Raw genomic sequence first — 26,280 nt, 5'->3', positions numbered from 1 at the left:
CTTCAAAAAAGGAGGAGGTTCATAATTCAACTTTTTTTGTGTGTGTTTATGTTACGCGATTATTCCGACATTTGTGAATCAATTTTTATGATTCTTTTTTGTTGGAAAGAGGATACCTCTATATTGGTCCTATTTAAATTTGAAGGAAATATTCCTACTGATAGGGTAACAAACTAGGGGATCAACCCGGTTTCGCGCGCTTTGAGGTAATCGATTTCAATTAATCTTAGCAAATAGGTGTAATTCCACGTACTTTCGAGGTTTTTTTTATAAACCTTATAGTTAGTTATAGTTATTATATCGGTGCCTAAACTTAGTAACTAATACTCAGCATAGAATTAAGAATAATTAAATTTAAAAATGTAAAAATATCTATACGAATGAACTTACAGCTTCGTTAGCGTAAGTTGTAAATATTCCAAGGCTGAAAACACCCAGTAATGGTCCGCCAACTGCTCCAAAAATGGTCAATGCAGCCTGAAGAACTCCTCCAAGATATTCAGCTATGAAGGCTAAAGCCAAGAACACAAGTCCGTATGCGCAGGCGGCTAGTTTTGTAAGCCAAGGCTCGATGGACGGACGAACTGTGCACCACCTAAAGACGAATAAAATTAATACCTATTTTTGCAATATATGTCTAACACGTATAATCAAAGCGATAAAGAGGAAAGAGTCAGATTATAGAGGTGATAAAGGTGAGGTACAAGAATATAATACTGCATTATATCTATTTTTAAATGTAAAATATAAGCTATTGACCTACATCTCACTTGATGGGAAGTGATGATGTTGTCGACGATGGAGTATTATCTAAATAAAGCCTAATCACTTTCGCCTTGAAAAGGTCCAAGTTATAACATTCAGAGTATAAGTCTGCAGGCATATCTTCTATGAAAACCACTACTCTTATCCTGCCGTCCACTAATTACAACGCATCTAAGTGACAAAATATTTTTTGACATATCAAAAAAATCATAACCTAGTTTTAGAATATTGAAAGTGTATGATATTTCAGCTATGCATCGTTAGGGTAAGTTCCGTTAACGAATAACGTTCTGAATACGTTAACTAAATTTACTTGTTCATAAAAGAGAATTTTGTGCTCTATCTTCTGCTATTTGAAACGGGTATTTGACCACTTGTCACTTACGGCAGTATTGTAGGTACTTGAAATTTTAATTTACGGTTATAGTTAATGTGTGTGTCGAAGATAAAGAAATATACTTACCCACTGAATTATTATAAAGTACACCATTCATGATCGCATGATTAAAAATATAATAATATTAATTAACATTATCTTTACCACAGTACTGGGACTGTAGAGTCAATATGAGAGTTAAGTGATACGAAGAGAAGTTTAATAAAATTTTGTGTATTTAAAAGTATTTCACACCTACTGACGTAGTCGTGCAGGGTGACAGCAGCCAATGCGTTGCAAGCAGCTGAAATTGTAGACAAAGAAGCGCTGAATATCCCTGCCACGAAAAGCCCAGCTAAACCTGGCACAGACCTCATTGCGTCTACTACGTAGTAGGGCATTAATTGATCAATCTGAAAAGAGAATGAAACTAAAATAATTTCAAATATAAAACTTTATATTTAAATGTATAACTGAAGAAATAAGTGCGACTCTGGCCCTGTAATATTATGTAAATAAAGTAGTCAATTTTACATCAAATCAAGTAACAACTATCGACGACGACCGTATTGGGTGCGCTTTGCTTGTGTAAATATCAAATAAAGTAATTTTAAATGATAAAACGCTCATTTAATATCATTTTCATTTGAACTAAATAAACTTCGTATAACTTATTTTCACATAATTCTCATTCGCAATAATATTAAAACTTTATGATATTTTATATAAAGCTTTAGTTAACGTGTATAATATAATAACATACATAATTATTTTATATATCGTCAAAAAAGTTTAATAATCTATTTAGATATGTAAACATATATGTATAACCTTATAGTTTAAAATGAGTGTTAAGGTTGATGATTGCAATTAAAAATAAAATTATAGATAGTAAGTTTTTATTAAATGTTTGTTGTATTAAGTGAATTATTATATGAATAATATTAAATGAGCGTCAGGTTAAAATATTTATATGATACATTCATTACACATCCAACTGTACTACATTTAAAGCATAACTAATGAGTATTTACTCACAGTGGAAATACTTTTACTCATGTAAGGGTCACAGTTTTTGTAGACGGCATACATTCCGATGCCGCTCATGCATGTGGAAACACTGAGGATGGATAGAACCGGCCAGCTCCACCAGAGACTTGCCTGCGATCGCTTGAGTGTGCTTACTGTCTGCAATCTTTGGACCTGTTTACAGGAAAATGTTTTCTAAGTCCTTAGTCATATAAGCTAAAGACTGGACTGCCGCAACTGATAAGCAGTTTGGATGAAGGCTCGAGCATGCTAATCGAGCAGCCATGGTGAAATGCAATTCAGTTGTTCCTTCTGTATTCCAACTGCTATTTTCACACACACCTTTAGTAAGCAGGAGTCTATTCTAAAATTTTAATAAATTTTTAATTATAATTAAATTTAGTAGTAATAGAACTTGTCGACTTATGTCTCAGGGTGACGGGCGCAGTGGCAGTGCCCCTTAGATCTTTGCAATTTAAAGCTCTGAGTGGCACTGCAACCGTTATGGACAGGCGTGTAGCTTACCATCAGGCGCACGACTTGTTCTGCCCGTCACTTGATATTATAAAAAGAAAATATGCAATACCTTAAACATAAAAATAAAAACCGGTATTAAGAGTCGATACTACCTCAACTGGAATTCAAATTTTTCCCATACTAATAGGGTTAATTTTGCTTGGGTCGAGCGGCAAGGCTTTATATCAAAATTTATTTTTTACAAACGAAATAAAGTTTTTTGAACAGTGTATATCGTATATATATATATATGTGTTCTATTTAGTTCAGTTGATATAAAAATAATCATTGGTATATGTAAAGTACCTATTGAATACTACGGTTTTCTTGTAATAATTTCGAGGTAAGTTTGTTTTTTTCGATCGAGAACATTTTTAGGAATCGTGTTTTCACACCCATATAGTACCCATATCAGTATATAATTATATCCTCAATTTTACTATTAGGGGTTAAAGTATGAAATTGCCGTTTTATTGCAATAGGTTCTTTGAATTTTCATAGAATCTTCATGGTTTGAGGTTTTCGAATGAAACTTTTTTCAAATGGTTTCTGTGATTTTTATTTTTTTTTTTAATTTGAAACATTTGAATATCGACTTTCAATTGTTTTTGTTATTCAATTTAGACAAGAAAGATGGATACTGCGAAAATTCGAGTGATTTTTGAATACGAGTTCCGACGCGGAACTAACGCGGCAGAAACAGCCCGCAATATCAATGCTGCGTTTGGAGAGGGGTCTACTAATGAACGCACCGTGCGATTTTAGTTTAAACGCTTTCGTGATGGAAATTTCGACTTAAAGAACGAGTCACGAGGAAGACCGCCCACACAGGTGAATAACGATGAATTAAGAGAGATAGTGGAAGCCGATCCTAGTCAAACTACCCAGGAATTAGCGGCATGGTTTAACGTTACCTTACCCACAATATTGACTCACTTGCGTCAAATCAATAAAATAAAAAAATACGAAAAATGGGTGCCTCATGATTTGACTGATCTGCAGAAAGAAACGCGTGTTGAAACTTGTGTTGCCTTGTTGAACCGGTACAGAAATGAAGGAATATTGGATCGAATTGTAACATGTGATGAAAAGTGGATTCTTTATGATAACCGGAAAAGAAAAATGCAATGGCTGACCCCAGGTCAAATGCCACAACAGTGTCCTAAAGCAAAACTTACCAATAAAAAGGTAATGGTAACTGTTTGGTGGTCTCAGCATGGTGTTATTCACTATAGTTTTCTCCGATCTGGTCAAGCAATAACGGCAGATGTCTATTGTGCCGAACTCCGAACCATGTTGACAAAACTAGCAGTAAAACAGCCCCGACTCATGAATCGATCTTCACCATTATTGCTCCACGACAACGCGAGACCTCACACAGCACGAGAAACCATTTTGACCCTTCAGGAACTGCAGTTAGAAACCATTCGTCATCCTCCGTATTCACCAGACCTTGCTCCAACGGACTACCATTTTTTTCGTGATTTGGACAATTATCTACGTGACAAGAAGTTTTCTTCCCAGGAGGCAGTACAAAATGCTTTCACACAGTTTGTGCAGTCTAGATCGTCGGAGTTCTATCGCAAAGGCATTAATAACCTTCCCATTAGATGGCAGCAATGTATAGATAATAATGGCAACTATTTTGATTAAATAAATTTGTTAAAAATTTAAAAAATAAACAATTTAGATTTTCAGTACAAATCGGCAATTTCATACTTTAACCCCTATTAAATATTTTTACCAAAGTGATTAATTTAACGCTTTCACTGTTATGCGGGATCAACCAAAGCCATTTGAGGTTACATAGCACTTAAGGTCTTCATTTTCATTTCAAAAAAGGAGTATGTACAAAATTATCATGTCTGTGAGGCAAAGTACATAATTGCTTTCATATTTTTTTGTTGAATGTACGCTTGTTATTGCCATAGGTATTTAGTAGTCAAATCTACTGACCTAAAAACTTACAGCATTCGATGTCAGCGTTATCATGCCAATTGAAAATATTCCTGCGTCATCATGGAAATATACTCACCGTTAAAGTAAGCAATACGTTTTGATTTATCTGTACGTATTTACCACTAAAATATCTTACGTAGAACCCGTCCTTAGAATATATCACGTTTTTTGTATTTAAAGTGCGTTATTTAAGACCCATTTTCATTAATGTTGAAACGAGTGTTCTCAGCAAGCCTATTATTATTATTCTTCAGTTGTTATAACACAGAATAAAGACATAATATCTACATTCGATTGCAAAACTCACCTGTGTATGATTAACTCCATACAGCGACATGTATGTAAACATACCTCCGATGACCAGAGACCACCAAGTATGTCTTTCTGTGGGGTCTATACTAAAACTGAGATAATAAGAACATAATTATCTATCATTATTCAGTACTTAAAGCTATCAACGTATTTACATTCCAAAATTAAACTTACTTTGAAAAGTCTAAACGTCCTCCTTCTTTTGCAATTTCGAACATTTGACCCAACCCACCAACTTGAATAGAGCTAAATATGAGCACACTGAACACAGCAATCAACATTAGAGCAGATTGGAATAAATCAGTGAATAGAACTGCTTTCATACCACCTAGGGTCGAGTAGAATGTGCATACTAATCCAACTACTAGTATAGATACCAATCTATCCAGCCCAGTCACAGATTCTAAGACGATTGCTGGTGCGTATAACACAATGCCATTGTAGAGCACCATTTGTAATGTATATGTCAGGGAGGCCAACAATCTTATATGGGTGCCGAATCTGAGCTCCAAATACTCATAAGTGCTTGTCTTTTGGAGTCCAAAGAATACTGGTAGATATAACTGGCTGATAATTGGTGTAGCTATTCCATATGCAAAATTAATGACTACAAATTGCATTCCATAATAATAATTCTCTGAAGACACACCGAGCAGTGTGATCGCTGACATAAAGGATGCCATTAAAGAAACTGCTACAGGCAGTATAGACATATTGCGATCTGCAAGGAGGTATTCCTGGGAAGAGAAAACACTTTCGTTACTTAATTTTGATCACTTTACATAAATAACCCTGGCGTACTATAGTTGTACATACAAGATCTAAAAAACAAAGTGCGATTTCTCTTACCGAGACCTATTTTTATATTTTTTAAAAATCAATAAGAAAAGGCAGTGACTGTAACCGAATTAGGCGTTAGTTGACAATAACATTTTCGCATGAACAGTTCGTATGATTAATATATTTTTAATTTTCAAGTTTATCGCATAAAAAGTACACTACTATACTGGACTAAAGTTACGGAACACTGTCCCTTAGTAATGTTCGCTGAATTAAGGGCAAGCCACACACGCCCGGTGTTTAGCGGAACGGTACATAGGTACTTCAAAGATAACCTCTGTGAGCACAGAAACGATTTTTTTTTCTGACAAACTGCTTGTAAAAGTAGAAAGCGGGGTTATTAAAAGAAATTTTAACTAATTTGTATATCGATCTTTACGTACATAATTTTGGCAACTATATCAATTTGTCTAAAAGTGGACAGTTATTCGGAACTTACCTCGTTGGTTTTCTGTTTACCTCCGCTGAATCGGAAATATAGCCCTATGCCAATTGAAATTAACATGGTGGCTGCCATTATGGAATAGTCCCACGCCCCAAACACATTTTGTGCCATTTTTCGCTGTAAAAATATCAGATAATGCCGGTTTAGTGTTTTTACGTTGAATTTGAAAAAAGAATTTCGACTAAACTTTGATACGAGTGTTGTTAAATATTATAAATCAACCTTTTTTCTAGTATAAATATATCCATGAGTATAGTAAGATATGTACTTAATGTAAGCAAATGACATTCATATATCTACTGCAATCTGTGGATTGGAAAACAATGTCCGTATTCAGACGAACCAATTGATTCAATCATTTTAATTACAGTCTCGAACGAAATTTCTATTTACGAAGCGATCTTGCCCGTATCCAATCGGTCTTAATTTACAGTTAAGTATTGTAGCGACTACATAATATTTATAAATGTGACTCAACACAATGGTTACCAGAGTATCATTAGGTTTTAAAACACCTTAAGAAATCAGTTATCGACGTCTTAGAGTGAATACCTCGTATGTGATTTCTATTTTTCAGGACGAAGATAAAAATGTGGTGCAAAATGCAGCAAATGTAATAGTGTTTGTAGTTAGCATTTTAATTATTTAAATTATACCTCTTTCAGGTTATATATTATTTTAAAAATATATTTGAGCAAGACATTTATAAATTTTTCTTCGACAAAAATCGGTAAAAACGAACTATGTGAAAACGCGTATGCGAGATTTTCACTATGAGGCGACTTTATATATTTATACACATTTTTAAGCCATTATATTTATGAACAATACTTGTAACGGCCATGGAATATTTATAAACGTGCCTTGAAATTGTTGTTACCCGAGTGGTAATTGTTTATTTTTAAATTACTTAAGGTATCGCTAATCTATCATAAAGGAATTTGTTGATTTCGGTAACCCAGCGCTTAAAACTCTTTGCACTATAGATAAGAAAGTCCCGGTAGGACAATTTTATTTAGACAACAATTATTGTAAATCTTGTCTGGGCATTCTGAGTTAGTATCTAAGAGAGAATTTCGTTATTTTGGTACTCACAGTACAGGAAATAACCTAGTTTAACAGTTTTTTTTTATACCAAGTAACAGGACGAAAAGTGTACAAACGTGACCTTTACTTAAAATGCTCTTAGCATTGTTATAAGTTTTGAACTTCAACTTCGTAAGATGTTTTTAATCTGTAATTGCGCTTTAATCGACAAATATATGAAAGATTTTAACTTGACCATTATTTATCAATAGGAGCGATTGTTTATCGGCCCTTCACCTTCGAGTACTCCATAATGTAATATATTGTTCAAATTTCTGCTCATTTTAACATTACATAATAAAATGGACGTGTATATAGAATATAACTAAAACGTGAAAAACACACTAATGGTCTGGACTCTACAACTAGTTCCCCAGTTGTAGAGACCAGGCAATTAGTGTGTTCCCTGTTCTTAGCCAGCCAACGAACTTAACTCCGGGGCACTATTTTCTAATTAGATACTAAGTGACGGAACGAACAAGTCGTTCGCCTGGTCGTAAGCGACATACCTGTCCATAGCAGTTGCAGTGCCACTTAGAACTTTAAAACGCAAAGATCTAAGAGACACTACCACCGTCACCTTGAACCGTAAGTTGACAAATCACATATGGCTGTAATTTCATCAACGCTCTTACTCTTCATAACCGGGACGCAGTAATGCTCACATTACTGCTTGGCGGCAGAAATAGGTAAGATGGTAGTACTTCCCCGGACAAACTCTTTCACAAAAGGCTCTACTGCTACCAAAATTCCTGTAAAGAAGACTACATTATTGGAAATCAATGCTTTTCGTATCAGCCGTGCCCAGAAACCTGTAAAGGCCCAGAAACGTCGTTGATTTTGTTGAATAGTAGAAAATTGTTTCATTTCCTATAATCTCTTTAAGAACATTAATGCGACGGATGAACAAATTCGCAAAAAAGTAGAATTTCTGGTAAAAGTAAATTTTAAGAATCGAATTATAGACACAAACTTATGTTAAGTCAATTCTCGATCAATTGGAACGCGGTAATGGCAAAAATAGGTGTGTGGTGTACTTCCCTGGACGTACTCTTTCACACGAAGCTCTACGACTATCCAAAGTCTCAGCTAAGACTATCCAAAACAACCAAACCAGAACCAATTTAAATAAGTTCATTTCCGTATTTAACGGGAATCTAATCCATGTCGCTTTGTCTAGTGCCCACAACTCTAACCGCTGGGCTATCAAGTTCGTTGTAAATAGCAGCAGTAGCAGTAGCAGTCTTTTACTAATAAAAGAGTTCGCTCAGGGAAGTAACGCCACCTCACATTTTTCATTCATTTTAATAATATTAGTTGATGTTCACAAGTTGTAGTCGAGAGTCGAGAGCTCAGTCGGTGTCTTAGAGTATTCCTAGATGAAATTACAAATCTCCCCCTAAGCCTCTACACAACGCCCCCTTTTTTTTCTGGGTCTCTTACCACCCCACTTTAGGCCTTTAGCGCCCACAAGGGGGCGTTATCGCCCACTTTGGGAAAGGCTGCTTTAATTTTTTACGATTTAAACTTCTGAGTGGCACTGGAAATCCTATGGACAGGCATGTTGCTTACCGCCTCGCGCACGTCATGTTCGTCCCATCACTTGATATCATAATAAATAAATAAATAAATAATGTAGTATAGAAAATATAAAACAACTTCCGAATATTTTAAAATTAGAACCAAATACGTAGATATTGTAGAATCGGTTAATGCATAATCTAAAGTTCAATACACTGAAACACTTACATATAATACTTAGTTTGTAATTAAGTGGTACTTAGTCGAAAAGATATAAAACCGAAAGCTATTTACATGGCTGTACAAATAATCTATTTATATTATATTTGATTGCGGCGAGTCGTAAAATATAATTCCTATTTTATACATATTTATTTTTTCTTGAATAAAATGACATGGGTAAATTTAATATTAAAATTTAAATACGACACTGAAAGTAATATCAAAATAGTTTAGAGGATAAGTACTGTTGGCAATTTTGGAAATTTTCGCATATTTTCTACTAACTGTATTTCTTATTCCCAGTGTTGCTACCTCTGCAAATATAACTCTTCAAAATGTGGATAACCTAATATTAATGTTGAATCATAGGCATGTGACGTTATGTAAAGCATAATTTTCCTCTAGTGTTATTATTGCAAAACATCATTATATATTATTTAAACTGGCAATTTCCAACTAAAAATTTATTAACCAAGCATAAAATATGTTGCTTAAAGCTTATTAGTACTTACGTTATTATTTTCTATCTACAGCAACAATGTCAAAAATCCAATCGTTTATGTAATAAATACCAAAACTTGTTTGATAATAAGTCTAATTTAAAAGAAATTTCATTTGTTTCATTTTACCCACATTTATATCAATTTCACAGCGGTTCAATAAACTTGACCTATTAAAACCCGTAATCTTACAATGACGTAAGTAAACATAGCCTAGTTACTATACTGACTAGTTTTTTTTATTATTTAGAATGCCACTCTGTAAATTAAATAAAAATTCTTAAATTCACTGTAGGTAACGTGTGGCCGCGGCAATTCTCGGCTTGTGAACTGAGACAGCTGAACCAAAGTCGTCTCGCTTGCATATTTAACGCTGTTGCTTTAGAGGTTATGTTTTTACGAATCGTACGATATCAGTGGCAGCTGAATCTCAGCTATATAGCGCTTTATTGTTATTGCTTTATCCTGATTTTTATTGCTACAATAATAAAAATATTTTTCATACTAAAGGTTTACGCTATAAATCAACAATGTAAAATAAATGTGTTTATTTTATTAGAATAAAATCTGAAAATCCAATTAATGCGTAGCGTTTAAATAAGTACTTATTTCCCAAAGTTTATCCGTGTTAAAAGTAGATACTTATTACTGACAAATATGCAATTACAGACGTATACAATGCGTATACAGAAAAAAATTACGAAAGATAACATTTAGGTTTATCTACAGCACAAACCTTAGAATGTTACATTCATAAAGAAAAATCAATCAGCGCTATAGTTAGACACTCTCGTGCTACGATAAAAAACAAAGTGGAGAAAACGTACGAGATACGAGAACAGAAAATGTCCTAAGCACTGAATAAAAATATTCAGATTTCTGCATAGTAGTGTAATTCAGCTACATTTTAGCGTTAAACTTTAGTTTGTTTACGACTCTTTTTATATTATAACATTATATATTATATCATTATTCATATATTATAACCTTAAGTATCAGAAATACTACGCGAACATAATCTGAAAATACGAACGAACGTTGTATCTTATTTGACGAATTACGCATTATTGAACGAGTACTGGCCGCATTCTACCCATGCTGAATAAAGCGCTACATCGCTAGATTGGATGCGCGCGCACGTCTTTTAGAGATGTCAGTTTTTCCAACTCTTATGACGCTGCCATTGTGATTATTTTTTCACTCTTTTTTAAAGCAAGTTTTGTTTCTGCCATGACCATTTAACTCACTATATTAGCTTTACAAGACCGATGAAGGGAATTTCAAAACATATTGTCAATTTTTTTTAGAGCATTATTTTTTATGCTAATTAACCCTCGCAGCTCGAAGTGGATTAAATACACCGGACCTTACGTTAGGAATCAGGATTTAGAGTAAAACCTTTTAAAAAAAAAGGATTTAGGTGTACCTACTATATACACCGCTAATATATACGATATATATATGAAGATGTATGAATATTCTGGTCTCAGTAGTAAGATAGTGTTGAGTCATGGAACAATTTTCATTTTCATTTCAATAATTTCATTCATTTCAAAATAAATGTTTTTTGAATATTTTTCCTATATTTTCATATTTGACAGTGACACCTGTCAAAAGTTGAAGATACTGAACTCTACTATAATGATTTGTAAAAATAAGCCAACCAGGGCTTAAAAAATTTCATTTCGCAATGTTTATACAATTTTATTTTATAATTCATGCAAAATAAAACATTAAATAAATAGGAGTGCACGAAAGGAGGCTCCCCGCACGATACCGATGTGCCTTTTCGTTTCGTCGAGTGGCTTGCACGCCGGTTTTCATGGTGACGCCATCTCTGAGGTCCTGGGTTTGATCCCCGGCCGGGTCAGTGTAGAAAACTAACGTTTCTATATTGTTTCGGATCTGGGTAATTGAGATGCCGTCGTTGTTTCCGATTTCCATAAAACAAGGGTTTTAGCTACTGACTTTGGGATTTTTTTATTCCTTTCCTATATGTCTGGCGCACTCTGGGCAACAATCGGCGCGTACCTTACGCTGATTGGCAAATCCTTTCACCACGATGGCAATCATTATAGTATATGCCATTGATACAATAAGAAGAAGAATATGAATAAATTAAAAGATATATCTAAACGTAAGTCGTAAATGAGTCTTCGAATTCTATTTTTACAATTTTTCAGAATATTTTCCTGAAAATTCCATAGTTATATTGAATTTTTATTCCGGAAAATTACCCAACGCTTGTAATGAGTAGTGAGGATTTCACATTGAGTATATAACAGAAATAGATTCGAAATATCATTTAATTTGTTTGAAAATTTTATTAAACATAATTATCAAATATGACGATATTTTAACCATTATTCAATAAGATATTGGTAATATACAATATGCATTATAAACTATGCATCGATTGGTTATTTTTTTTATTTTAGTTGTCATCTATACATATAATGCTAAAACCATTAACCGAAGGGATTACCCATTAGGGAATTAAACGGAACAATACCAAAGAACATTACACGATGTATACTTAGTATTCATTTTCATACATATTTATATGGCGTTCATGTAACATAACATCATAACTAAATAGGAGGTATTAGAATTATAATATTCCACCTAAATTGAAGCCTATAGCGACTCTTGTCCCAAACCTTTCATTAGTCGATGACAATTATTTAACAACCTATAGTTTTCCTATTAATATTATATAAGGATCGTAACCGCTTATCATTAAAGGGGCATTCGATCGGGTATTTCATTGACTTGTTTTCATAAACCTTATTGATTCGGTAAGGATATCTTTGACTTACCCCAACGAAATACCAGCCAAATTTAATCAGTAAGTTAGTAGATTCAGGTAGACAGGTAATTATTTACCGACACCGTAAACCCTCACTAGGGTGAAGGTAAGAAGTGTTTATAGAACGCCGTCATACTATTTTAAACTCTTCGCGCAATCCATTCGACTTATAATTGCACTGCCAGAGAATAAAAAGTAACGAGAAACCCTCCCCTCTCTACCTTTAGATACCACACGCGCTCCGCATATTGTTGCAACATTGACGGAACGGCAAGAAGGGTGTCGGCGAGTCGTTTTGACTCTTAAACAGTTTAAATTTATTTATTTCGAACGTACTTTACTATATGCTAGTCTTGAATTGTACCATGTACTACGGCTGTTTGTCTACATCTAAAAATGAGATAAAGATAAGAGTTTCTTTCGTTAAAAAACCTTTGACTACATTTCGAATTTTAAATTTAATGTGATTTCATAACAGAATATTTAGAATAAAATTATTTTAGTGTAAATAAATAAATAGAAAATAAATTAAAAAATAAACAGAAGTATTATTTACTTATTATGTTAAATATTTTATATTAAGGTACATAATGATAAATTATGGTCACAAACCGTTCACATGTACCTATTTTGCGCCTGACCTCAATTAGCTGTAACTATAGTTACTGTTGATAGGCACATGAATTAGAGCAAATTTTGCAGCCAAAGAAGTTTGTATGGCAGCTATATTGAAAAATGGAGAAAACATCATTTTGACCGCAAATTACTATTAAACATCCATCCGGTTTCAGTTGAATTAGAGCAAATTTTTATCTGCCGCCAAAAAAACGCTTGTATGGCGGCCATATTGCAAAATGGAAAAAACGAAATTTGAGATTTAAAAATCATGGTTTCGTCTGATTTTTCTTCTTATAATCACCAAATACAGTTTCAGAGAGCATATGGTGTCTGCGATAGTAATCATCTGGCAGGGGAACTTCAGCATACAAAGCAAGTCCTACATACGAATAAGTTGAAGATTCCACGCCAACGCCGCAGGCCCCGTGTGAAACCACCAACAGTCGAGCGAAGACCTGCCATCTTACCTTACGTGAGAAGTGTTACAGACAAGATCGGAAGAGTCCTCAGGCGTGCATCTATCAAGACCTATTTCAAGCCCCTGAGGAAGATTTCTCAGTTCCTGAGACCCGTGAAATGTAACATCCCCTTGCAGGATGCAGGAGTTTACAAGCTTGACTGTGAGTGCGGTCTCTCTTATATTAGACAAACAAAGCGAAGTATTTGTACCCGCGTCAAAGAACATAATAGCTGATGTCAAACACCGTCGCGTAAACAAGTCGGCAGTCTTCGAGCATCTCATGGATTAACCTACACATTCAATGAAGTTTGACAAACCCCAGGTCCTTGCAAAAGAAGTCCGTTATCTACCCAGGATGCTGCGAGAGGCCATTGAAATTAAAAAACATCCTAATTTCAACAGGGAAGATGGTTTCTCCGTACCACCAGTTTGGGATCCAGTATTTCCTCTAATGAAAAATCCCAAACAGACATAAGACTGCAGTACTAATTAATATGTTTTAGTTTATTCTAATTTCTATTCAAAATTAATAATAAATTAAACGTAATAAAAATTCATTCAATAAAATAATTTGTAAAACTTAATGTAGCATAAATTGGAATGTTTTCTTTGTAAAATTAAAAATAAGGTATTTAATAAATAACTATTGTAACTATAGTGAAAAAATAGGGTGGTTTGCATTAATATTAGACATAACTGGTTGAAGACTGTACCACTCAGTCAACCGTGACCATGGGACCTGTAAAGGGCCCGAAACGTCGGTTTGTTTGAAAAAATAAATATACGCGATTTAAATCCGGAAAAATAGTTTCATTTCCTATGTGTAACAATCGCGAAAACCTAAGAACTCGATATAAATAAACACTTACCTATTGTCTCGGGTTTGTGTGTTGTGGTACACAAGTGCTTTTGTTACTTACTTTGGGATCAGAGCAACGTATAGAATGTTGAGCAATATTTATTTATTTATTATTATTTACTTATCATTACACAAAATAAACAATTATTATGTTTTTTATGCTTTAGTAGCAGTAAAACTCCTTGTGAAAGTTCGTCCAGGGTAGTACTGCCACCTTACCTATTTCTGCCGCCAAGCAGTAATGTGAGCGTCACTGCGTTCCGGTTTTGAAGGGTAGAGACGCTGATGAAATTACAGGCACATGAGACTTGTCAACTTATGGCTCAGGTTGTTGTTTACCACCAGGCCCACAACTTGTTCGTAGTCACTAGGTATTAGAAAAAAAATGTTTTAACATCATATGTCATAACACCGCAACACCGCTCAGGTACTTGCGAAACTCGAACGCGTTTCGTTACATAAACAGATTCGAGCACTAACGTCGAACTCGAGTCTATTCGGAAACTCGACAGGCTCATAATAGATCCAGCAGTAGTCGCTGTCTTTATGAGTCGAGCACTGTGATGGAGTCAATCCAAAAAATTTAGAACACCAAGAATCGAGCATTTTAAAACACTAACCGCTCTGCCCTTCAAAGGATGACAGAAAGTTAGATAAATAATACTTAGCGTCGTGTGCTGTATGCATGTGTTGTATGCTCAAAGGGGTGGTACCTAGTGTTACCTAGTGGTGGGTACCTAGGGAATGGTAAGGGGTTATTGGTGTACCTCTTACCTACAAAAAGCGCATTAGAAATAGTTAATCTTGTTAAAAGATTACCAAACGATAGGGTAACACATATCGTTTGGATAGCCATTTAATATGCTTTCCCTATCGATAGAGTTAATCAAATGAAGGGGTTTTCCGGTCCTTGATTAATAATTAATTCTGCAATCAAATGATAAGTAATATTCATTTCGGGTTAAAGCAGAAAAGACAGAGATTTCTAAGTAAATAAATATTAATAAAATGTAGCCATTCCGAAACCGTAAGTTAAGAATGTGGATATATACCCCCTTGAGTAGTTTTTTTAGTTTATTTTTGAAAAGTTACTGTGAAGTCTCACTTAAACTAGTAAGTAATTAAATAAACTGTAGTTTGAACTAAAATCTGTACCTACATCGAGTTGTACTTGGGGTCATGTGACTAATGTCCTCGTCAGCTCAACAGCTCTTATTGAAACTGCAGCCTATCTCTAAATCTCTTAGGAGCAAAAAATTATAATAGTAAAAGCGCTAAACACCCAATATACCATAATGTACTAAATGAAATTACATGCTTCAAGCCCAAGGAAATTTAGCATCAGTTTTATATGAAAAACGAGTACTCTAGATACTCTATGTTAATAAAGAATATATAGCGCGAAATTATCATTATAATGTACACTGGGCTTCTAGTGACCATAGGAACAATATTGTCTGTGTCTGAACACTGCACATATTATTTACATTTTGATGTTTATGGGGCCTTAGGAGGTTAATAACCCAATGTGGCAGCAATATCACAATCCACCAACGAGAAAAACGAATACCTTCCAGTGTATTTGTCTAATCACAACCCTATAAGGTTAGAGATTTTTTCAAGGTACAGTAAGCCATCTCCGAATTACAGTGCATTTTGCAAAGTTGTCCTACACCCTAAAATATAAACTAAATGCCAAGATATATAGTTTATTGATAGTTAATGTATTTTATGGAATACAAACCGTCCAATAGTCAGCTAATGGAAAAATGTTGCCACCTTGCATTAGATATGTGTGCCGCAGATACTCACCGGGCACGGATGCTTCGGTGAGTATCTGAATTGGATCGGACGCGAGTCGACGACGCAGTGCCACCACTGCGGGAGGGACCAGGATTACGTCCAGTACACGCTGGAGGAGTGCCCCGCGTGGTCCTCCGAGCGGAACATCCTCGTTGCCCGGATCGGGCGAGATCTCTCTCCCCCAGGCATACCTAGTAGCGGCTATGTTGGCGAATTAAGAGTCCCATAAGGCAGTGATCTCCTTCTGTGAAGAGATGATGCTTCAGAAAGAGGTCGCCGAGCGTGATCGAGAGAAGGCCGATCCCGCTCGGTGGAGGCGTACCTTAGTGGCTGCGAGTGACCGGAACGGGCGCTCCGTTCGCCAGTAAGTTTGGCAGTCGCGAGGAGTACGCCGGAGCGGGATGTGACCCGCTCCATCGTGAGGAGCGGAGGGGGAGGACGTAGCTCCTACTCAGTGCTGGGGGATTCCAGTGCGCAAAGTCGATCCTGGATCTTTCCCACTAGTACCCAAGAAGGCCACCGTGGGGTTTTAGCCGGTAGAAGTCAATAACCTCTCTGCTGCCCCCGCGGCGAAGAAATATCCTAGAAAGATTTTCCCACGAAAGAAAAAGTCATGTGTGCCGCCACGGACCGCCACGCCGCTGCCTCCACCGCCGATGATTTGTCCAAACCGGGCCCCTAATAAAATTTGAACGGCATACAATCGGCGTAGCGAAAATTTATTTTATTCTAATGAAGTTTCAGCTTTTTTCTTTATTATTAACAATTTCAACAAATTAGTAGCAGCACCTAGAGTTCGTTGTGAAAGAGTTCGTCCAAGGAAGTATTGCCGCCACACCTGTTTCTGCCGTCACAGTAATATGAGCATTACTGCGTTCCGGTTTAGAAGGGTAAAGATGCTGATGAAATTACAGGCTCATGGGACTTATCAACTTATGTCTAGGGTGACGTGCCCAGTGGCAGTGCACCTATGAACTTTGCGATTTAAAGCTCTGATTGGTACTGCAACTGTTGCGACTTGTTCATCCCGTCACTCCGCTTTATAAACTAAGTAATTAATAAAGTATTTCGTACAATTAAAATGAAGTACGTTTCTACGTATCTACGTAAGTGGTACGTAGACAGAAACACACCGTACAGAAACGTATTCTATTCATACTAGATTTAAATTAAGAATTGTTTTATTTTTTACTGTTGTTTTACTGATAAAGAACAAGTTAAAGTAGAAAATGGAAAATGAAAATTAACACATAGTCGATTGTAAATTTGTAACTATGTTTAGTGTTTTTTAAACACCTAAATTGGTAGGTCAATGCTTCTAAAAAATTATTTCTCAAAAAACCATCACATTCTGCCGCCACCAATAGGGATAACAATTTTATATATTATTCGCTTCTGCTTATGAATTGCCTGCTGAATTTAGAGGTGTCATGTCAACCCCAATTAGTTTTTATAGAGTGTACGATGCTCGGTAGGTGTTACTACTATGTGATAAGCGTCATTTACAAATCTGACCTCTTTCAGGCGTCATGTGCGACCCAAATCGTCCAAAACGTTACTTTGGTTTTCATTATTTTCTTCTTAGATTTCTAGGCCTTGGCTGGTGGCACCATCCCGATGAAGGCGATACTAGAAACTTTTTTGGCTGGTACTTGTACTACGCCATTGTAACGCAGCTGGTATGGGTCGTTGGCTTCGTAGGTCTCGAAACAATCGACCCCTTCGTCGGCGGCGAAAAGGACATGGACAAATTTATGTTCAGCCTCTCCTTTGTCATTACACATGATCTCACTTTGATAAAACTCTGTATTTTCTACTTCAGAAATGCTGCAATTCAAGACATTGTGCATACTTTGGAAGTAGACTTGCATAGATTTTATCAGAATAGTAATAAAACTCGTCATACCATCAAAGTTTCTAGAATATTAACGGCATCTTTTCTTTTCTTCGGTTGGACAACCATTACGAATGCAAGCGTATATGGAGCTTTTCAAGACATATGGTGGAAGGCTGAAATAGCGAAACTAAATGACACGGCTTTCAAAAGACCTCGCACATTACCGCAACCGATTTACATTCCTTGGAATTATCAAAAAGACGCGTCCTTTATTCCAACTTTCGCCCTAGAGACTATAGGTTTGCTATGGACTGGACATATTGTGATGACTATAGATACCTTTATTGGGTCGGTCATACTCCATATGAGTTGTCAATTTGTTATTTTACAAGAAGCATTAACTACTGCTTACGATCGTACTATGAAGCAAATGTATGAAGGTGCTCAAAGGGATATAACCGATGAAGGAAATTTAGCATCGCAATTGGAGACAAAATATGATCCTCATAAATATGAAGCCATGGTAAAGAAACATTACACAGAAAAAATAATCGAAACAGCTTTGGAGACGACTTTGAGAAACTGTTTTCGTCAACATCAGACTCTCATCAGGTAAGTAGCCCATTGCAAGTCGGTATAAATAATTCAACGACAGTGAACAAAAGGAGACTAAAAACCATAAATCAGTGTTGTTTGTTTTGCTTAACCCAGTTACAGTTAAATTTTAATTAAATTTAAGCCCGGCCTGCAAAAGCCGTAAGAATAATGAAAACGAAATAATCAGGCTAACAAAGTAGAAAAGCCTTATTGCGTACTTACTACCTTGCTATATAAAGATATTACTTTGGAAACTCTCCGGTTTTTATACCTTAAATAAATATATTACGAGACTAAAGCCATGTTTTGGCACTTACGAAAGCAGATCCCAAAGTGTATTTCATAATATATGTCACCAAAGAATAACAACAAAATAACTTCTAAATTACGAGTTAGAAGAAAAGCATCACAAGATTTCCTTTCTATAATAATTAAACAAAGATGGTTGGTCCAAAAGAACCTCTAACTCTGATAATCAATTTAAATGCATTAGCATCGTATAGAAATATTTAGTGTCGGTTTTTAAATATTTCGGTCATAAGCTACACGCATTTGTGAGTTGTACGAGTTCAGTAGGTGCATCGAACTTTTTGGCAAGCAAATGCTAGGACCGTCTGCTAAATTGCCATAAACTGCAATGTGAATTAACTGGGAGGCCGAATGGCGCTGAGCCCCGAGCCAAACTTTGCAATCCCTAAAATAAATAGGCAAGTCCGGCCGCTACAAACTCAATTCCAAATTGCATTGCCTGACTGTTTTCATATAATTACAATGAAATGAAATTTTTTGAGCTTGTCCAATAGGTACGTGAAAACTTTGTACTCGATTACGGAACATGAAAAATCTAACTTCTATCAAGTAGTAAATAACTGCTCTTATGAATCGAGTAGGTGTAGCGAATCAGTTTCATAGGATTTATCGACAATTTTCCTCGCATCAAATGGAATTTCAAATAATTCACACCTTTCGTTTCCAAAGATATTGAAATGCATTATGCTTGTAAACTTGATACTTGTACGGTATCTTGTACAAATTGAACCTGGGGACTACAAATTACAATAAAAATATTTTTTTTACGAAGGAAGATGATGTAAATACTAAGCTGTGTAATAAATCCTGCTTATTGGAAGTTAGGATTTACTCTTTGTGGACAGGAAACGATCTTTGTGTAAAAATATCCATTCCCAGTCAATATGAGATTGCTCAAGGGGAATCGCTGCAATATCTCGGGATTATGCCTCCAATATTGTCACTCGTTGCTTTTTCCTTGCTTCTATTCTGTGTAATCCCCCTTTCGTATTCACATAGCGATGTAAAATAGTTCTCGTTTTTGGCGATACCATTTGTTATTAAGATTTTAGCGTATTGAACGTTCCAATCACGCTTCTTATTATTTACATGATGTTTCGACATTTTAACAAATATGCATGAGAATCCAATTGACGTCAAGAAAATGTTTAATTTTTGCGTTCTGGAATTATGAAATACTAATTCAAGATCCACTTTACTTTTATTATTTTTTACAGTTGCGTAGAGAAATTCAAACAGACCTACTCCTATGGCTTTATGACTCAATTGCTTTCAAGTATGGCGGCAATTTGCGTTGTTATGGTGCAAGTTTCGGTAAGATGATTTTTATAACACCATACATTTTACGAATCTGTATAAGGAAGTTCTAAGTTTGTTAAATAGGTACATATATATGTGAATTAGGATGAAATAAATTGGAGTGAAAATATATACGACATTTTGGGAATATAAGCAGGCAAAGTAAAGTTTTTCGTCTGTTTAAAATACGAAATTGTATAACACGTACTCAACGTGTTCTACTACTACATTATTTCCAGTAATGAGGGAGTGCTGGCAATTATTAAAAGGGTCTCAGTAATTAGCTGATGTCGTCTGTATTTTTAACCGACTTTAAATAATTAAACAACATTTTTATAAATAAAACCGTTCTCAAAAGTTTATGGAATTACATATATTCCGGATTCATCCCCTAGTTTGCCACCTTTATAGGTAGAATATTTTCTTCAAATTTAAATGGGACCAATAGGGACTGAGGTACCTTCTTTCTAATAAAAAAAATCATCAATATCGGTTCACAAATGTCGAAGTGATAGCGTAACATACCTACAAAAAAAACTGTCGAATTGAGAACCTCCTCTTTTTTTGAAGTCTGTTAAAAAAAGGAGAAGATTCTCTATTTGACTGTTTTTTTTTTGTCACTCGATTACTCCGACGTTTGTGAATCGATTTCAATTATTCTTTTTTTTTTGTTGAAAAGGGGATACCTCAGTAGTCCTATTTAAATTGAAATAAAATGTTCCACCTCTAAGGGTTGCATCCATCTCTAAAAGTGGCAAATTAGGGAATTAATCCGGTTTATTAGATTTCACCCACTTTCCGTTAAACGATTTCAATGAAACTTGGCAAGTCGATGTAATTCCATAAATTATGAGATTTTTTTTGTACAAAAATGTTATACGTGTGGCGCATTATAAGTTTCCGGAATGAATAATTAAAACAATACTATAAATGGTCAGAAACCAATTTATTGTTTCTCAAAGTATTCTCTGTTAGCGTTATTGCACTTTTTCATACGAATGAACCAATTTTGAAAACATTTATGCCACTCCTCCGTGACAATCTCTGAAACATATTTTTCATACTCTTCGACACCCTCTTCAGATGATGAAAATCGTTGACCGCGTAACTGGTTCTTAATTTTAGGAAATAAATAAAAGTCACAAGGTGCCCGGTCGGTAATGTACGCGGGATGGCTAATAAGGTCAACGTTGTTCACCTTTAAAAATTCATTTGGCATTATCGTGGTGCAAGATGATATGGCGTTTACGGTTATTTTTACGGAGTTTGTCAATACCTTTCGGCAAAGAAATGATCGTGTACCAATTACTATTCACGGTACAGCGATTCTCCAAAGCAACAGTTGCCACGTGTCCAGTTTTATTAAAAAAAGAAGTAATCATCCGTTTAGAGGCACTTTGCACGCGCGCCACTTTGGTTGGTTTCGGCTCATCTCGCAAGACCCATACGCTCGATTGCTGCTTTATTTTGGGATTGTAACTATAAATCCATGTTTCGTCACCTGTTACTATGTCCCACACCAAATTAACCGCCCCTTCGTTGAATATGGTAAGCATGGCATTGCACCAAGTGACGCGATCCATTTTTTTAGCTTCAGTCAAACTGTGTGGGGTCCACCGAGAGCACAACTTTTTCACACCCACAACTTTGTGTAGTATTGATTGTATTTGACTCATGCCTATACCTAATGATGCCCGAATCTCATGGTATGTCACATGCCTGTCTGTTTTGATCATACGGCACACAGCATCGATGTGTGTTTGTTGTTCAAGCCGTGGACGGGCGACCATCACGAAATTCGTCACTGAGATTCACACGACCGCGTTTGAATTCTGCAAACCAGCTATAAATAGTTGTCTTGTATGGTGGTTCATCGCCAAAAGCAGTTTAAGCCGACGGAAGCTCCGCTGAGCTTTTACATTACACTTAAAGTCGTAAAAAATCATATTACGAAAATTTTCACGAGTTAAATCCATGGTGATGTAGACAACCAATTTCGAAAATGACGCCACAATGTAAAAACAAGTGACAGTCAGATGAAACAAACTGTATTCTATAGCCAAAGAGTTCTATTTTCAAATGTGGTAATTACTTTTTAAATATTGTTTATGTAAGTGGCCAGTTCCGGAACTTATAGTGCGCCCTGTGTACATATGTTTTGGTGTCGACATCTCTTGTGACGTTCAATTCCGTAGTCACTTAGATGGCAAATTCAAGCTGGCGTCCAAAAAGCTTGGTGTGCTCAACAGGGCTAAGAGAAGCGAAGTTTCACTTCGGAGCAGAGACTGCTACTTTATAAGTCACAAGTCCGTCGTCACATGGAATACTGCTGCCATCTTTGGGCGGGAGCTCCTGGATGCCAGCTTGGGCCCTTTGACGCGGTTCAAAGACGTGCTATGAGAATTGTTGACGATCCTGTGCTTACAGACGATATTGAATCGCTTGAACAATGGCCAATGTTTCGAGTTTGACATGATGGCAACAGCAACATTTTATCATCGCACCGCTCGCCACCGTCAGGGAGTCCATCCTCACACTCTGGAACCGAATCGATCTCGTACTCTACGGTTTCAGAGGAGCTTTCTCCCACGTACAATTAGGTTGTCGAATGAATTCCCTGTCGGGGTTTTCCCGCAGGAATACAGCAATGAGTCCTTCAAAAGGGTTTTGAGAAGTGTCCTAAAGGGTCGGCAACGCGCTCGTGACGCCTCTGGTGTTACAAGCGTTCAGAGGAGACAGTAACCGCTTTCTAACAGGCGGGTCGTATGCTTGTTTGCTGCCTACATAATATAAAAAAAAAATGTAATTAGATTTCATTCAGAAACATAAACAAATAAAACACCCATACGACATTATATTTTGTTCATTTATGAGCGTTGCTGAGGCAATAAAACGTTGTCGGTTTGTGAAACCAGATTTTTCTTTTTCGTATCAATAATAATGTACATTTTTTGTTTCGATTTGTCAGCATGGGAAAAGTGCCAGTCAGAGTTGAAAACTTATTTTTTGATTAGTGCAACGTTTACTGAGTTGTTTACAGATTGGAAATTTATATAAATGAGTAATTTGTTCTCAGAGAGACGCGTCCAGTTTCAAGTCGATTCGGCTCGTGACGTCACTCTCGTTCTTCGTCGCGATGACCATACAACTGGCTATACAGTGCTACTCTGGAAACGAACTCACTATTGAAGTTAGTTGATAATTGGTTGCACTTAGCGTTAATTGAGAAAACAGGTTACTAATTAGTTTTTACACTGATTGGTAGTTAATTTACAAAAGTGTTTAAAGAATTTGCTCGACTTAGAAGTTAATTAGTCATGACAGATATACAATCAAATTATTATATTCACGATATTAATTATAACTTGAATTAAATATGTCAACGATATCTACTTATACCATTGTCAATACTACGAATGCGGAATTCTAAGTCGAACAAATTTTATTTTACTCAATTGCATTTTTAAATTTGCACCACTTTAAATATGCAAGTAGGCTATGAAGTAGGCTGTGAAGGTAAGAATAGTTCCTCTCCTTTTCTTAGCGAGGTGAGCCCAGAAACGGATAGGCACCGCTGGGTCTTGGAAGAATGCTTCGGCGCCCCCAAGACCCAGCACGTGGTGTTTTTTAATTCAAGTCGGAGTCCATCCGAGTCTCTAAATCAGATAGGTCTCCGAGCGAGAAGATGAACCTGATTCCTACTATATCTTTCTAATTTGTGAGCTAAATCAACTATTGTTCCGATTTGAAATGTCAAAGTTTCCGATCGGAGTTGTGAATCGCAATTATGCGCTTCACAACTCCGATCGGAATTATGAGTTCTGGAATACGACCCTTAGTTTCCGATCGGGAGAGACAATCAAAATCAAGCTGCGGATCATTAGTGTGGTTGTCTAGTACATTATTTTCATTAGTAACTGGTACAGGCCTATTTATGTGTAGAGCCTATCTACATGTTTAAGTAGAGTTAATATTCCTTTGCCTCCTTATTTGATTCTTTCCAGGCAGGTCGCGTAGCCGAAGCAGTGATGAATAGCAAATGGGAGCGCATGCCCGTGCGTATTCGCCGTAATTTGCTGGTCGTGTTGATACGCGCGCAACGCCCGTTGCGTCTAAGTGCGGGCGGGTTTGCTAATATGGATAATGCTTGTTTTTTGACCGTAAGTAAAGCATACCATTTATATAAATGGTGTATATGAATAAAACCAATCACATATCTGTAAGTCAGAGGAACCTTAGGCGCCAAATAGTAGTTTATACCACAGAGCTTTTTAAAGAAAATGAGGCTCTTAACTAGACATTTAAAATCAATCTTATGAATCAGCCGAAAAACGTTGGATAATTTGAAAAAAAAAATGCGATATATTCGTTGCCTATCAATCTTAAGATAAAATAAAAAACAAACGACGATACGACTTAAATGTATTTCACCTGTACGTGATTTTTACCATCCTAAGGCAATGTTTGTAAAAACATCTAAATTCCAAAATACGGACTTAAGGCACTTTACCTCTCGCCTACACATATATTATAAGGTAGTCAATAATAATACCTATTAGTGAAGTAGATACTTTTATTTCAATGGGAAATACAATTTAGTTCTTAGCTTTTTCATGATTGTTTCTTTGAGTTTTGATTTTTATTATGATAAGCGTTCTTTACATTTTAATTTCTGTGACAATTTTTAATCAATTAAAGAATTAACTTAATAAAAGTTTGTGTCTATGACTCGATTCTTGAAATGTACTTGTACTAAGATTTTTTTTTTATTTATTTTATTTAACCATCTTAAAAATAGGAGGATCTCAATTCGACCGTATTTTTTGTGTGTACCTATGTTACGCGATTACTTCAACAATTGTGAACTGATTTCAATTATTTTCTCTTTGTTGGAAAGGGGATACCGCTGTAGTCGTCTCGTTGAAATTTGAAAAAATATTCCACCTCTAAAGGTGACAAATTGGGGGATGAATCGGTTTCATTGGATTTCACCCACTTTCCGTTAACCGATTCCAATAAAACTTGGCAAATACGACCGAACGTACTGTAGACTAGGCCGTACTCTATGAGTAGAATTGCTGGCTGAATGAGTTAGTTTGTATTTAGAATTCTTTGAAAAAGAATGTTAAGAAAATAGAAGATCTTGACATATGATATTAAGATTATTGTTTCGTAACCCTAGACATGAAAATGATAAAATAAACCAAAGTTTAAGTTAATCCCGGTTTTATATTATTAAAAGTACCTCTCGCAATGCATCTGAGCTACAGCCAAGGGAGGAGAGGATACACCATCAAATAGATAACATTTACTTTTGTTTTTCTTATATATATTTTTTTAATTTGATAGATATATTATCACAGGATTCGCACATACAGATGTGCGAATAGTTCCTGCTCATCCCTCCAGTTGATCAAGGACTGTCTGCATTCTGGGAAAATATATTTATTTAATTATTAGAAATTCTTCATGTGGTATACCCTCATACCATATGTATGTCTGAGGACATGTAGTTAGAATATGTTGTTGACGTTATACGTGGGTTGGTTTTTGTTTGGTTAAAGATAGCAAGTGAAGCTGATGGAACGTGATAGCTGCAAAATGAGGACTAAGGCAGCTGGGAGATCAATAGTGATGTAACCCAGTGATCGTCCGATGGATGTTCAAGCCTGTGTCGTCGTTGTGGCAGCATGCACGTTGGAGATAGCTTAGGCTGAGATAGTTAGGAACTTGTAGTGATGTTTAGAATTTTTATTAGGATCGTTCAGCCAGTTTAGGGTCGCTAAAATAAAGTGTTAGGGTTTAGTCAGGTTCCCTAATTAGATAGGATAGCTAACTAGTGAAAATATTTTGATTTGTTTGTTTAGGATGTGATCATGGTCTGTCCTTTTAGATAGGTTTTTGGCAGACCAAAGCCATAGCCTCCTCGGTGGTTTACTTGTTGGTAAGTTAGTGACTTCCGAGCAGTGTGTGGCTAGCCTGTAGTAAAGGCTGATCACTGATGTGAGTTGCCTATCATAGGTAGACCATCAGCTAGGGATATTCACCCCTTCAGCTGTGAGGAAGAGGGATGTAGACTAGGCCGTACTCTATGAGTAGAATTGCTGGCTGAATGAGT

The 26,280-nt window shown here is 35.9% G+C and overlaps 2 protein-coding genes across 5 annotated transcripts in view; one reads left to right on the top strand and one right to left on the bottom strand.

Moving 5' to 3' along the window:
- Positions 1-16,316, bottom strand: part of LOC113231741 (putative sodium-dependent multivitamin transporter) — a 21,632-nt gene extending 5,316 nt beyond the window's left edge. For 2 of the 4 annotated variants that reach the window (XM_026466236.1, XM_026466239.1), the window contains exons 1-8: positions 9,584-9,879; positions 6,237-6,359; positions 5,132-5,694; positions 4,953-5,049; positions 2,180-2,344; positions 1,397-1,554; positions 1,229-1,231; positions 391-595 (exon numbers count right to left, since the gene is read on the bottom strand). In XM_026466236.1, coding sequence (XP_026322021.1) covers positions 391-595; positions 1,229-1,231; positions 1,397-1,554; positions 2,180-2,344; positions 4,953-5,049; positions 5,132-5,694; positions 6,237-6,353 — 1,308 coding nt within the window. In that variant the 5' untranslated portion in view covers positions 6,354-6,359; positions 9,584-9,879. Of the gene's footprint in view, positions 1-390; positions 596-1,228; positions 1,232-1,396; positions 1,555-2,179; positions 2,345-4,952; positions 5,050-5,131; positions 5,695-6,236; positions 6,360-9,583; positions 9,880-16,129 lie in introns of those variants that run through there. The other 2 variants (XM_026466237.1, XM_026466238.1) reach the window with 2 other exon arrangements.
- Positions 16,317-17,661: 1,345 nt separating this feature from the next.
- Positions 17,662-26,280, top strand: part of LOC113232029 — a 9,688-nt gene continuing 1,069 nt past the window's right edge. The window contains exons 1-4 of the mRNA XM_026466653.1: positions 17,662-18,569; positions 20,081-20,177; positions 23,239-23,352; positions 24,167-24,322. Of these exons, the coding sequence (XP_026322438.1) occupies positions 17,863-18,569; positions 20,081-20,177; positions 23,239-23,352; positions 24,167-24,322 (1,074 nt within the window). The 5' untranslated portion in view covers positions 17,662-17,862. The remainder of the gene's footprint in view (positions 18,570-20,080; positions 20,178-23,238; positions 23,353-24,166; positions 24,323-26,280) is intronic.

Source organism: Hyposmocoma kahamanoa, unplaced genomic scaffold, assembly GCF_003589595.1.
Source record: "Hyposmocoma kahamanoa isolate Upper Pololo Valley unplaced genomic scaffold, ASM358959v1 66, whole genome shotgun sequence".
Taxonomy (NCBI): Eukaryota; Metazoa; Arthropoda; class Insecta; order Lepidoptera; family Cosmopterigidae; genus Hyposmocoma; species Hyposmocoma kahamanoa.
This window is presented reverse-complemented; position numbering and strand designations above follow the sequence as displayed.